We start from the raw sequence: 13,018 nt of genomic DNA, 5'->3' as shown, positions 1-13,018 counted from the left end.
AGCTCGGGGGTTTGAACTTGCAACCTTCCAGTTACTAGTCCAACGCTCTAACCACTAGGCAGGAATGTCATGAGAGCCAGCTCATTGACAAGTGCTATAAAATAAGCCCAACCTGAATGTATGTGAAATGGCCTGACATTTCAGTAATGAAACAGATCTGGTAGCTGTGCTTTTCCCTTTCCTTGCCTGGTCTAATCACGAGTAGAATGGGAATGAACTAGGTGGCTGAAAACTTCAACATGGAACAAGGAGAAGGGGAGCACAATAGGCCAGTGGTATTCTACTGTTACCCTAAGAGTTCCGGAGAGTGATGGTTTTCTGTTCTACCCAATAATTAAACTCAACAAAATTATAAAAACGCAAACATGTAAAGTGTTGGTCCCATGTTTTATGAGCTGAAATAAGATATCCCCGAAATTTTCCATACGCACAAAAAGATTATTTCTCTCAAATTTTGTGCACAAATTTGTTTACATCTCCGTCAGTGAGCATTTATCCTTTGCCAAGATAATCCACCCAATTGACAGGTCTGGCATATCATAAGATAATTAAACAGCATGATTTAAATCAGGGACAATAGGTCACTCTAAAATGTGCAGTTTTGTCACACAATGCCACAGATGTCTCAAGTTCTGAGGGAGTGTGCAATTTGCATGCTGACTGCAGGAATGTCCACCAGAGCAGTTGACAGAGAAATTAACATTACATTCTCTACCATAAGCCGCCTCCAACGCCGTTTAACAGAAATGTCAGTACGCCCAACCGGCCTCACAAACACAGACCATATGTATCCACACCAGCCCAGGACCTCCACATCCACAGACCATATGTAACCACACCAGCCCAGGACCTCCACATCCACAGACCATATGTAACCACACCAGCCCAGGACCTCCACATGCTGCTTCTTCCCCTGCAGGATCATCTGAGACCAGGCACCCAAACAGCTGATGAAACTGAAGTATTTCTGTCTGTAATAAAGCCTTTTTGTGGGGAAAAACTCCTTCCGATTGGAGAGCCAGGCCCAGTCAGTCATGTGAAATCCATAGATTAGGGCCTAATGAAATGAATTCAATTGACTGATTTCCTTATATGAACTGTAACTCAGTAAAATTGTTATATGTTGTGTTTTATGTTCAGTATAATTGCACACACCTGTTGTCCCAGGTCTAAAGCAGTCCCTGATTAGAGGGGATCGATAAAAAAATGCAATGGAACTAGCTTTGAAAGGCACTAGACCATATATAGATCACATATGGAGGAAATGTTGGTGAGCAGGAACAGGATATATACATTTTTTTGGACAAAGAAAAAGCGTTTCAGGAGGAAAAGAAAACCAATTCGTACACCAAGGCATTAGATCTTGGTGTCGTTTTCTAAAGACAAGCGCTTAGGGGACAGCAGTGAGAACATATGGCAGGGGTCGGCAACCCTGGTTCTTCATGTTTCTGATTTAACCAACCTAGAAGACTAGGTGTGTTAAATTAAGGCAATCACTGAACTGATCAATTAGCTCAGTTGACCAGGTGTGGTGCCTAGTTGGAACAAAGTCCTGCAGTAACTGTGGCACTCCAGGAACAGAGTTGCCTACCCCTGCCATAGGGTATCCTGCTATGCTTTGAGAGGCCTTATTGCTCGACTGACTAAGCTCACAGAACAAAAAGCTAAAAAAGGACCCTATTTGGCAGTGTATTGGCAAGGGGACAGGACACCGTTATGTTAGCTTCAGCATATCTTTACTGAGAAAACCGAATAGGAACCTACAGTTAACTTCGTCAGAAAAAAAGCTTCTATTGGTTCTCTCCTGACTCATCCATCTTTCTTTGAAATGAAAAAAAATAAATAGACCTGGAGCCTTCACATTTGTATGAGCTATAGCAAGTTCCTAGGCAATATGACTTGGCATATGTTCGTACTGGTCCCCTGTGGAAATCGAACCCACAACCCTGGCATTGCAAGCGCCATGCTCTACCAACTGAGCCACACGAGCTACCGAGACATTGGTTTACCAACAAAAGAGTGTGGAACTGCGCAACTATAAACATGTAAACCCTGGCATGAAAATTGTTAAAGGCTCTCTCATTCACATCCGCAGCTCATCCACAGCTCCTGACCATCATAAGCCAATCAGAGATTTAACCAATCAAAGCTCTTATAAACCTCAAAATTAACCACCCCAATGACAACACCTTGGGTCACAACTTTCCTCAATATCTGAATGTGTGGGAGTGATGGTTCAAATAAAGCTGAACTCTGACCGACTATGATGAGGAATGCAGGGTGAAGTACAAACAGTGAAGGACAATGAATAAGTTAGTCAGAGAGCATCCAGCTATGGCAGAAACGCTCACTGTAAAACTAAGCTTTTAGGAGAAAGTCAAAAATAACGCTGCCCATGACCTAGATCAGGATTTGCCCTTAAAATATTCACAGACCACCATTTCACTCCAAACTACTTTGTTCTTTTTCTCAAAAGACTTTGGAATTGTTTAAACTTTTATGAGAGGTTACTTGAGTTGTAACAGGAAAATAGCTGGGGTGAAAAACTATTCCAGACCACAGTTTTATACTCTGTGGTTGGGAGTAGGACCATGGACACGAGGATATGGAGTTGATTTTAAGTGGAAATGTCCCATTAGATGAAAGATTTTAACTCCCTGCTTGCCCTTGTTATTGAATATGCTGTCGCAGTAAGTTGGCCAACTGCAGAGAAGCACTGGCTCACAAAAATGAATGTTTTCTTAAGCGAAAAGGAAGCATACCTTTCCCATCTGTTGATGAGGCCTCTTGTAAATGTCTGATGGACCTGTGGACAAGTGAGAAAAGGAGAAATGTCATACCAAGTGGAAAACTGGAGGAGAGTGGCCATTATCTAAAATAATCGCTCTTTCAAAGAAGTCGGCTGGTCTCTGGGTACTTTGGGGCGGGGCACCTAGAAAACCAAAACCTTGGGGAAACACTGCCCATAGAGAACCTCAGAACTCACCAGACCACGGGGAAGAGGATGGCGCCGCAGCACAGCAGGTCCACCAGGAAGAGCACCTCTTTCCACAGGCCGTACTCCGTTGTGCCCTCCTCTGTGGACTCTAAGATGATGTACGCCACGTTGGCCAGCACCTGGAGGGGTCAAAGGTCATGTGCTCCCATCAGTGCCACTGCATACCCCACTAGGTTGCTTTTTGGGTAAAGATTTCTAAGATCAGCCTATCCCTTGTCACTATATAAATATGACCCATCATCATGGTAGTCATGCCTTTTGGCACAAATCTAGGATCAGCCTACCTTGTCATTGTGGACGTTATCAAGTACAATGGTAATCTTGCCTCAACAGTTAGATGGTTCTAGATGGATGGTATTGTACCTGTAGTGGAATGACAATCATGAAGATCTTCTTGTCCTTATCCGAGAGGATGTGCTTGACAAAAGCCCAGCCGGTCCCTATCAGAGCAATGGTGATGAATAAGAGTGCCCCCTTCAGTCTGCAGGAAGAAACACAAGCACGGCACGTTCATACAAAGTGACAAAACAAGATTGATATGTTTCAGTGCAGGTGAAGCGGAGACACAGAGGCCATTTTACTGGTGAGACTTACAGGTGAGTGATGTAGTAGACCACAGCCCATCCTTCTATGGGGAAGCCCTGGTTAGAGATGTAGTAGTAGTCAATCTGGAAGACAAATGTCTCAGACATCAGTTAATGACTCAAGTTGATGTAAAAAGAGGGACAAACTAAATTATATTCTATTTGATTTAATTTTTACTTCAAAACTTGGAAGCACCCCTTTTTTGCAGTTAAATACAGCAAGGCTTGGATTGTAGTCCGTGTGCTCACCGCGTGGAAGATGAGTGATAGAGACTTGGTGAAGGGGAGAGCAGTCATGAGCCAGTGGATTTTATAGACATCAGCACTGCCAGAGAAAGAACAAGAGAGGTAGAGAGAGAGAAAAGAGGGAATTAACATTGGTTAGGTTTATGCCATTACATGAATAATTAATCTCAACAAGGGAAATAAGAGTATGATGATATTACGTTGGTACGGAGGTAAATGTTTGGCTATCTGGTGCCCTCTACTGGTCAATGTAAAACAATGCAGGTGTGACTGAGGCAAGACCACTGCTATTCATTTACATTTGAGTCATTTAGCAGATGTTCTTTTCTAGACCAACTTAGTTAGTGTATTTCCACAGAATTTGCTCAGGAGCTCATAGAGCAGTCAGAGAACTCTGAGGTAAAAGGTCATGACATGAGACAAAGGGCAGCACACCGTGGCATGCTGACCGATCAGATTAGTGAAGAAAATGAGATACCTAGTCAGTTGCACAACTGAATGCATTCAACCAAAATGTGTCTTCCAACCCCTCTGAATCAGGACAAATAGAATAGTCATGAATTATTATTCAAGTCTTAAGGAAGGCACAGCCATTATCAAAACAGTGCTGACATCTCCTGTGCCTCAATACACCCCCCCCCCCTCCTCCTGGGTAACTCACCGCTGAGTGCGGAGAACGTGCAACCACAGTGTGCCGAGGAAAAAGAAGAACATAGACATGATGATGTAGAGCTTGGGCAGGGGGATCTCCCCAGCAGACAGGAAGCTGTTGGGGTTCTTCTCCTCGATGTTGATCTGAAAGCATCACAAATGTTGGTTATACAGTAGATATAGCAATCTGAAGATTTGACCATTCAGACACAAATGAGCTAAAAATGTGGCTAATGAATAATGTTTAATTTTATTATAAAACAATGTTCAGGATGTGATTTAGACAACATAGAAAATGAGGAAAAAGTTGATATTGGTACAGGGCTAGGTCCATTTCAATGACGTACGAATAGGGAATGATGTCCTCCTGACAAATCAGGAAAAATCCCACCCGATAAACCAGATGCAAACTTCAACATACAACAAAATAAAACAACGAAGAGGGTGAAAGAAACACTCACTTCAATGCTGAAGCGGAGGGGGTTAACCATCTGAGTGTCTTTGCTGTAGCAGTTGTGGAAGTAGAAGTTGTACAGGCCTTGCTGCTCGTCTGTGCTGACGTTGAAGTGAAACTGCACGCAGGGAAGGGGGGGGGGGAAACCCTGTGATCTGTGTAGCCCAACTCAAGCTAAAGAAATTATATTAGCCTGGTGAATGAGCCTTACCTGAAAGGAGAAGACTTCTTTGTTTCTATGGAGTGGAAAAGGCACTTCAGACTTTTTCTGTGAATATCAAGAGAGTGGGATCAGAAGACGTGCTTTGATGAAACGACTGCTGGATCGCAATCCTTAAAAAGTCCTCATTCACAAACCCTTGGCTAAATTAGTAACTGGGTAAAACCCTTTATCTGGGATGCAGCCCTTGGGAGCAACTGGTTTTCCTGTACAATTTCTATTTGGTGACAGACCGACATAGATAAGTGAGAACAGGTCCCTTGGTGAATCAAATCCACTGAATCAATCAAAACCACTTAATCAGTTTTCAGAGGAAAAAAAGTGACAGTCCAACCCAGAGATAAAGCATGTTGGAATTGCTGTGCAAATAAACTTGTTTCACAAAACGCTTTGTTGAATAATACTTCAATTTAAAATGTGCAAGAGCAAAGTTGTATAAATTATGACCCAGGAAACACAGTCACGTATTTTAATGGTGTATGACCCAAGAGCTTTGTAATTTGCTTACAAAACCGCCAGACACCAGGGCTCCAATGAAAAAGATGTACCTTTTTATTGCGTGCCGTCGGCATGGGTAAATGGACGAGGGAGCAAGATTGAGATCCAGATACTTATTTACTTATTTTCTTATATTGGTTGAGGTCAAAGGGTGAAAGAGTATCTATACTGAACAAAAATACACTGCTCAAAAAAATAAAGGTAACACTAAAATAACACATCCTAGATCTGAATGAATGAAATATTCTTATTAAATACTTTTTCTTTACATAGTTGAATGTGCTGACAACAAAATCACACAAAAATGATCAATGGAAATCAAATTTATCAACCCATGGAGGTCTGGATTTGGAGTCACACTCAAAATTAAAGTGGAAAACCACACTACAGGCTAATCCAACTTTGATGTAATGTCCTTAAAACAAGTCAAAATGAGGCTCAGTAGTGTGTGTGGCCTCCACGTGCCTGTATGACCTCCCTACAACGCCTGGGCATGCTCCTGATGAGGTGGCGGATGGTCTCCTGAGGGATCTCCTCCCAGACCTGGACTAAAGCATCCGCCAACTCCTGGACAGTCTGTGGTGCAACGTGGTGTTGGTGGATGGAGCAAGACATGATGTCCCAGATGTGCTCAATTGGATTCAGGTCTGGGGAATGGGCAGGCCAGTCCATAGCATCAATGCCTTCCTCTTGCAGGAACTGCTGACACACTCCAGCCACATGAGGTCTAGCATTGTCTTGCATTAGGAGGAACCCAGGGCCAACCGCACCAGCATATGGTCTCACAAGGGTTCCGAGGATCTCATCTCGGTACCTAATGGCAGTCAGGCTACCTCTGGCGAGCGCATGGAGGGCTGTGCGGCCCCCCAAAGAAATGCCACCCCACACCATCACTGACCCACCGCCAAACCGGTCATGCTGGAGGATGTTGCAGGCAGCAGAACGTTCTCCACGGCATCTCCAGACTGTCACATGTGCTCAGTGTGAACCTGCTTTCATCTGTGAAGAGCACAGGGCGCCAGTGGCGAATTTGCCAATCTTGGTGTTCTCTGGCAAATGCCAAACGTCCTGCACGGTGTTGGGCTGTAAGCACAACCCCCACCTGTGGACGTCGGGCCCTCATACCACCCTCATGGAGTCTGTTTCTGACCGTTTGAGCAGACACATGCACATTTGTGGCCTGCTGGAGGTCATTTTGCAGGGCTCTGGCAGTGCTCCTCCTGCTCCTCCTTGCACAAAGGCGGAGGTAGCGGCCCTGCTTCTGGGTTGTTGCCCTCCTACGGCCTCCTCCACGTCTCCAGATGTACTGGCCTGTCTCCTTGTAGCACCTCCATGCTCTGGACACTACGCTGACAGACACAGCAAACCTTCTTGCCACAGATCGCATTGATGTTCCATCCTGGATGAGCTGCACTACCTGAGCAACTTGTGTGTGTTGTAGACTCCGTCTCATGCTACCAATAGAGTGAAAGCACCGCCAGCATTCAAAAGTGACCAAAACATCAGCCAAGAAGCATAGGAACTGAGAAGTGGTCTGTGGTCCCCACCTATTGGGGGTGTCTTGCTAATCGCCTATAATTTCCACCTGTTGTCTATTCCATTTGCACAACAGCATGTGAAAGTTATTGTCAATCAGTGTTGCTTCCTAAGTGGACAGTTTGATTTCACAGAAGTGTGATTGACTTGGAGTTACATTGTGTTGTTTAAGTGTTCCCTTTATTTTTTTGAGCAGTATATAAATACAACATGTAAAGTGTTGGTCCCATGTTTCATGAGCTGAAATAAATTATCCCAGAAGTTTCCCATATGCACAAAAAGCTTATCTTTCAAATGTTGTGCACAAATTTGTTTACACCCCTGTTAGTGAGCATTTCTCCTTTGCCAAGATAATATGCCACACCTGTCAGGTGGATGGATTAAGAAGCTGATTAAGCAGCATGATTATTACACAGGTACTGGGGCCAATAAAAGGCCACTCTAAAATGTGCAGTTGTGTCACACAACACAAAGCCAGTATTAAAGGTAGCGTGCAATTGGCATGCTGACTCCAGGAATGTCTACAAGAGCTGTTGCCAAAGAATGTAATGTTAATTTCTCTACCATAAGCTGCATGTTGTTTTAGAAAATTTGGCAGTATGTTCAACCGGCCTCACAACCGCAGAACATGTCTATGGCGTTGTGAACAGAGTGCCCCATATTGGTGGGGTTATGGTATTGGCATGCATAAGCTACAGACCACGAACACATTAGCATTTTATCGATGGCAATTTGAATGCACAAAAATACAGTGACAAAATCCTGGCCCATTTTTTTTTAAAGGCATATGTGACCAACAGATGCATGCCTGTATTCCCAGTCATGTGAAATCCATAGATTAGGGCCTAATGATTTTCTCATATGAATTGTAACTCAGAAAAATCTTTGAAATTGTTTCACGTCGCTTTTATATTTGAGTTCAGATATGTTATATGAATATTCTTACCTCTGCAACATCCCGCTTGGGTTTACTCTCACCTAGGATTCAAATGACAACATTGAGAACAACTTTAGTACAACAGATAAAACAATATATTCAACCATTGGTCATAACTTACACTGCTCAAATGCAGAATTCCTCAGCTACCTTGAACTTTGGCGTAAATCTACCATCAATGCAAGTTTAAAACATGTCCTCATCTCAAGTCAGTATTTATTCAGCCCTAAATAAAAATGTATGAACTGTAATGAGGAACCATACCATCACCATGGTCTCCCACAGGGTTTGTGTCATCTTTCCCCTTTACATGTTTCTGTTGGTCAGCTCCAGTCTCAATGCCTATTGTCTCTTTGAGGCCAGGGAGGATGTCAGGGAACACATTCTCCTCAGATGACATCTTCATCTTCACCCTGAGTCACACACAAACAAAATACATGTTTAGCCAATGTTATGGTATAACATGCCGGTGCCATGTTTGGCTGCTTAACTTCTTGGTGACTGGGGGGCAGTATTGAGTAGCTTAGATGAATAAGGTGCCCAGAGTAAACTGCCTGCTACTCAGCCATAAATATTCATATAATTAGTAGATTTGGATAGAAAACACTCTGATGTTTCTAAAACTGTTTGAATGATGTCTCATATGGCAGGCGAAAACCTGAGAAAAAATCCAACCAGGAAGTGGGAAATCTGAGGTTGGTCGTTTTTAAACTCATTCCCCATTGAAGATACAGTGTGATATTGGTCATGTTGCACTTCCTAAGGCTTCCACTAGACGTCAACAGTCTTTAGAACCTTGTTTGATGCTTCTACTGTGAAGTGGGGCCGAATGAGAGGGGATTGAGCCAGGTGTCTGGCAGATTGCCACGAGCTCGTGATGCGCGGTCATGTGAAAGTTAGCTTGCATTCCATTGCTTTTCGACAAAGGAATTCTCCGGTTGGAACATTATTGAAGATTTATGATAAAAACATCCTAAAGATTGATTCTATACTTCATTTGACATGTTTCTACAACCTGTAATATAACTTTTTGGACTTTTCGTCTGACCTTTCGTTTGGATTTGTTTACCAAACTCCCTAACAAAAGGAGGTATTTGGACATAAATTATTAACTTTATCGAACAAATCAAAACATTTGTGAAGCTGGGATTCCTGGGAGTGCATTCTGATGAAGATCAAAGGTAAGTGAATATTTATAATGCTATTTCTGACTAATGTTGACTCCACAACATAGCGGATATCTCTTTGGCTGCTTTGGTCTCTGAGCGCTGTACTCAGATTATTGCATGGTATGCTTTTTCCGTAAAGTTTATTTGAAATCTGACACAGCGGTTGCATTAAGGAGAAGTTTATCTAAAGTTCCATGTATAATAGTTGTAGCAAAACATTACTGGACGTAACGCGCCAATGTAAACTGAGATTTTTGGATACAAATATGCACTTTATCGAACAAAACATACATGTATTGTGTAACATGATGTCCTATGAGTGTCATCTGATGAAGATCATCAAAGGTTAGTGATTAATTTGATCTATATTTCTTCTTTTTGTGACTCCTCTCTTTGGCTGGAAAAATGGCTGTGTGTGTTTTTGTGACTTGGCTCTGACCTAACATAATCAATCGTATGTTGTGCTTTCGCTGTAAAGCCTTTTTGAAATCAGAGTTAGTGTGACCATGCATAGATAAACAGAGTAGCAGCGTAAAAGAGGGGGGGGGGGCAATGAAAATAGTCTGGGTAGCCATTTGTCATGACGTTGGCCTATGGGTAAGGTTTATGACCCTCCCCATAAATACCTTTCTCCCTCCCTCTTGACTCTACAGAGGGACTCTTGATTAGCCTTTGTTAAACAGAGACTCTGGGAAACATCAAACAAGTGGAGGGAAAGGATGTCAGTTCGGTTAACATCTGAGACATTATGACTGATGACAGGACGACCTAAACTGTATCTGGGAAAGCCTACAACACATTATAGTTATCAGATTCACATGGAATTGTTGTGCAATTCAATTGTTTAAATATAAAATTATTTGGTACCAGATTAAATGTAATTTTAGCTTTCAAATGAGAGATTTAGGTTTTCATAAGGTTAGGGCTCTGCTCAATCAGTGGCCCGCCCCTGTGAAGAGACATGGGTTGTAGACTGTGAAACACACCCATCTCCCTCCACTATATAAGCCCTTGACGAAAATGTAACCTTCTGTTCCGGGTACATTAGGATGACGATTCGATGTCAGAACGATTCAGATAATAACTACAGAACGAAGCCAACCTCAGCGTGAGCTTTGGTTGCGAATGGTATGAACTTTGAACTCTTATTCGCTACAGAAGTGATACCTCTTAGCCGTTGAGTTAGCAACAGCAGCTGCAAACGTGGGCTAGGAAAGAACAGAGAGTATCCAGTCTACCACACAACGACGTTACTACAACGTATTCAATTTACCAGCAGAGACATTCTTCAGAGGACAGGAAGATCTCTGTTGGCCAACACGACCAGCATTTTCGACCAACCTACCGAAGAGTAAATATTTATTGCATTTTCCTTTTCCAAATGGGCAGTAATTCTAAATTATTCTAAATTCTAACCCATTTCCCATTTGGCCGATAGAGTAGCTGCCTACGGCCCGATAGAGACATCGCTTTTCCCTTTGTTCTTCAGTCTTCCCGCTCTTTCACTCAAACCCAGCCCCCTTTTCTGTGTAACCAGCTGTCATATCTGTTCCGTCCGCTAGGGACGTTTTCCTTTGACATAATTTGTAATCAAGGTATGATTCATTCTGTGTATATGTAATTCTGTGTGATTAGTTAGTTATTGAGTAAATAAATAATTAAACCCAATTTTGTATTGCTGATTCAACTTGTTAGCCAGGGTTCGTGAAGATAACCAAGAATTTACAACTTTCAGATGAGACTGAAATAAGGTGACGATTAATATTGACTGCTATTGATGTAAAATATTACTAGGTCTTTAAGAGTTTATTCGGGAAGATAACAGCTCTATAAATATTATTTTGTGGTGCCCCGACTTTCTAGTTAACTTCTTATGGCTGCCATCCCGTTAACGTGATAATTGTCATCAACAACCGCTGAATTGCATAGCGCCACATTCAAATAATATTACTAAAAATATTTATATTCATGAAATCACAAGTGCAATATTGCAAAACACAGCTTAGCCTATTGTTAATCCACCTGTTGTGTCAGTTTTTGAAAATATGCGTTTACAGCGAAAGCAATCCAAGCATTTGTGTAAGTTCATCGATCGCTCAACAAAACATTATGTACACCTAGCATCAAGTAGCTTGGTCACGAAAATCAGAAAATCAATCAAATTAATCGTTTACCTTTGATGATCTTCGGATGTTTTCACTCACGAGACTCCCAGTTACACAACAAATGTTCCGTTTGTTCCATAAAGATGATTTTTATATCCAAAATACCTCCGTTTGTTTGGCGCGTTATGTTCAGAAATCCACAGGAAAGAGCGGTCACGACAACGCAGACAAATTCCAAGTAGTATCCGTAAAGTCCACAGAAACATGTCAAATGTTTTTTTATAATCAATCCTCAGGTTCCTTTTAAAATATATAATCAATAATATATCAACTGCAAATGTCTTTTTCAGTCGGAGAGGGAAAGGCAATGGCTGCCCAAATTCTGTTACGCATACAAAACGCTTCTGGCACCTGGCCATATAATGACGAGATGTTATCTTTCTCGCTCATTTTTCAAAATAAAAGCCTGAAACTATGTCTAAAGACTGTTGACACCTTGAGGAAGTGATAGGAAAGGGAATCTGGTTGATATCCCTTTAAATGGAGCAAAGGCAGGCTATGGAGTTCTCAAAATAGAAGCCACTTTCTGGTTTGATTTTCGCCTCCAATATCAGTTCTGTTATACTCACAGACAATATTTTGACCGTTTTGGAAACTTTAGTGTTTTCTATCCAATACTAATAATAATATGCATATATTAGCAACTGAGACTGAGGAGCAGGCCATCCAAGCTACTCAATACTGCCCCCCAGCCATAAGAAGTTAATTACCTTTACATGATTAGCTCAATCAGGTAATATTAATTACAGAGAAAGGATTTTATAGAATAGCATGTCATATCACTTAATCCAGCATGGCCAAAGACATGACACATTTGATTAGTTGTTCAGGAGTCTTATGGCTTGGGGGTAGAAGTTGTTAAGAAGTCTTTTGGACCACGTTCAATGCCATCGGAAGAATCCCGGAACATATTCCAGTCTGTGTTAGCAAAACAGTCCTGTAGCTTAGCATCTGCTTCATCTGACCACTTTTTTATTGACCGAGTCACTGATGCTTCCTGCTTTCATTTTTGCTTGTAAGCAGGAATCAGGAGGATAGCATTATGGTCAGATTTGCCAAATGTATGGTGAGCTTTGTACGTGTGAGTCTCTGTGTGTGGAGTAAAGGTGGTGTGGAGTAAAGGTGGTCTAGAGTTTTTTTTCCTCTTGTTGCACATGTAACATGCTGGTAGAAATGAGGTAAAACAGATTTAAGTTTCCCTGCAATAAAGTCCCCGGCCACTAGAAGCACCGCCACTGGATGAGCATTTTCCTGTTTGCTTATGGCCATATACAGCTCATTGACTGCACTCTTAGTGCCAGCATCGGTTTGTGGTGGTAAATAGACAGCTACGAAGAATATAGATGAACTCTCTTGGTAAATAGTGTGGTCTACAGCTTATCATGAGAAACTCTACCTCAGGCAAGCAAAACTTGAGACTTCCTTATATTTCGTGCACGAGCTGTTGTTTACAAATATACATAGACCGTTACCCCTTGTCTTACAAGAGGCTGCTGTTCTATCCTGCCAAAAAAAAGTGTAAAACCGTCCAGCTGTATGTTATTCATGTTGTCATTCAGC

The 13,018-nt window shown here is 42.0% G+C and overlaps 1 protein-coding gene across 1 annotated transcript in view; it reads right to left on the bottom strand.

Moving 5' to 3' along the window:
• The window catches only part of gpr107 (G protein-coupled receptor 107), a 32,743-nt gene that overhangs the window by 17,880 nt on the left and 1,845 nt on the right, over positions 1-13,018 (bottom strand). The window contains exons 5-14 of the mRNA XM_029647695.2: positions 8,389-8,537; positions 8,134-8,165; positions 5,145-5,201; positions 4,941-5,051; positions 4,490-4,623; positions 3,832-3,907; positions 3,593-3,666; positions 3,362-3,479; positions 2,987-3,117; positions 2,763-2,806 (exon numbers count right to left, since the gene is read on the bottom strand). Of these exons, the coding sequence (XP_029503555.1) occupies positions 2,763-2,806; positions 2,987-3,117; positions 3,362-3,479; positions 3,593-3,666; positions 3,832-3,907; positions 4,490-4,623; positions 4,941-5,051; positions 5,145-5,201; positions 8,134-8,165; positions 8,389-8,537 (926 nt within the window). The remainder of the gene's footprint in view (positions 1-2,762; positions 2,807-2,986; positions 3,118-3,361; positions 3,480-3,592; positions 3,667-3,831; positions 3,908-4,489; positions 4,624-4,940; positions 5,052-5,144; positions 5,202-8,133; positions 8,166-8,388; positions 8,538-13,018) is intronic.

The sequence above is a fragment of the Oncorhynchus nerka genome, linkage group LG4 (assembly GCF_034236695.1).
Source record: "Oncorhynchus nerka isolate Pitt River linkage group LG4, Oner_Uvic_2.0, whole genome shotgun sequence".
Classification (NCBI taxonomy): Eukaryota; Metazoa; Chordata; class Actinopteri; order Salmoniformes; family Salmonidae; genus Oncorhynchus; species Oncorhynchus nerka.
Note: the sequence above shows the minus strand (reverse complement) of the source record. Positions and strands in the feature narration are given on the sequence as shown.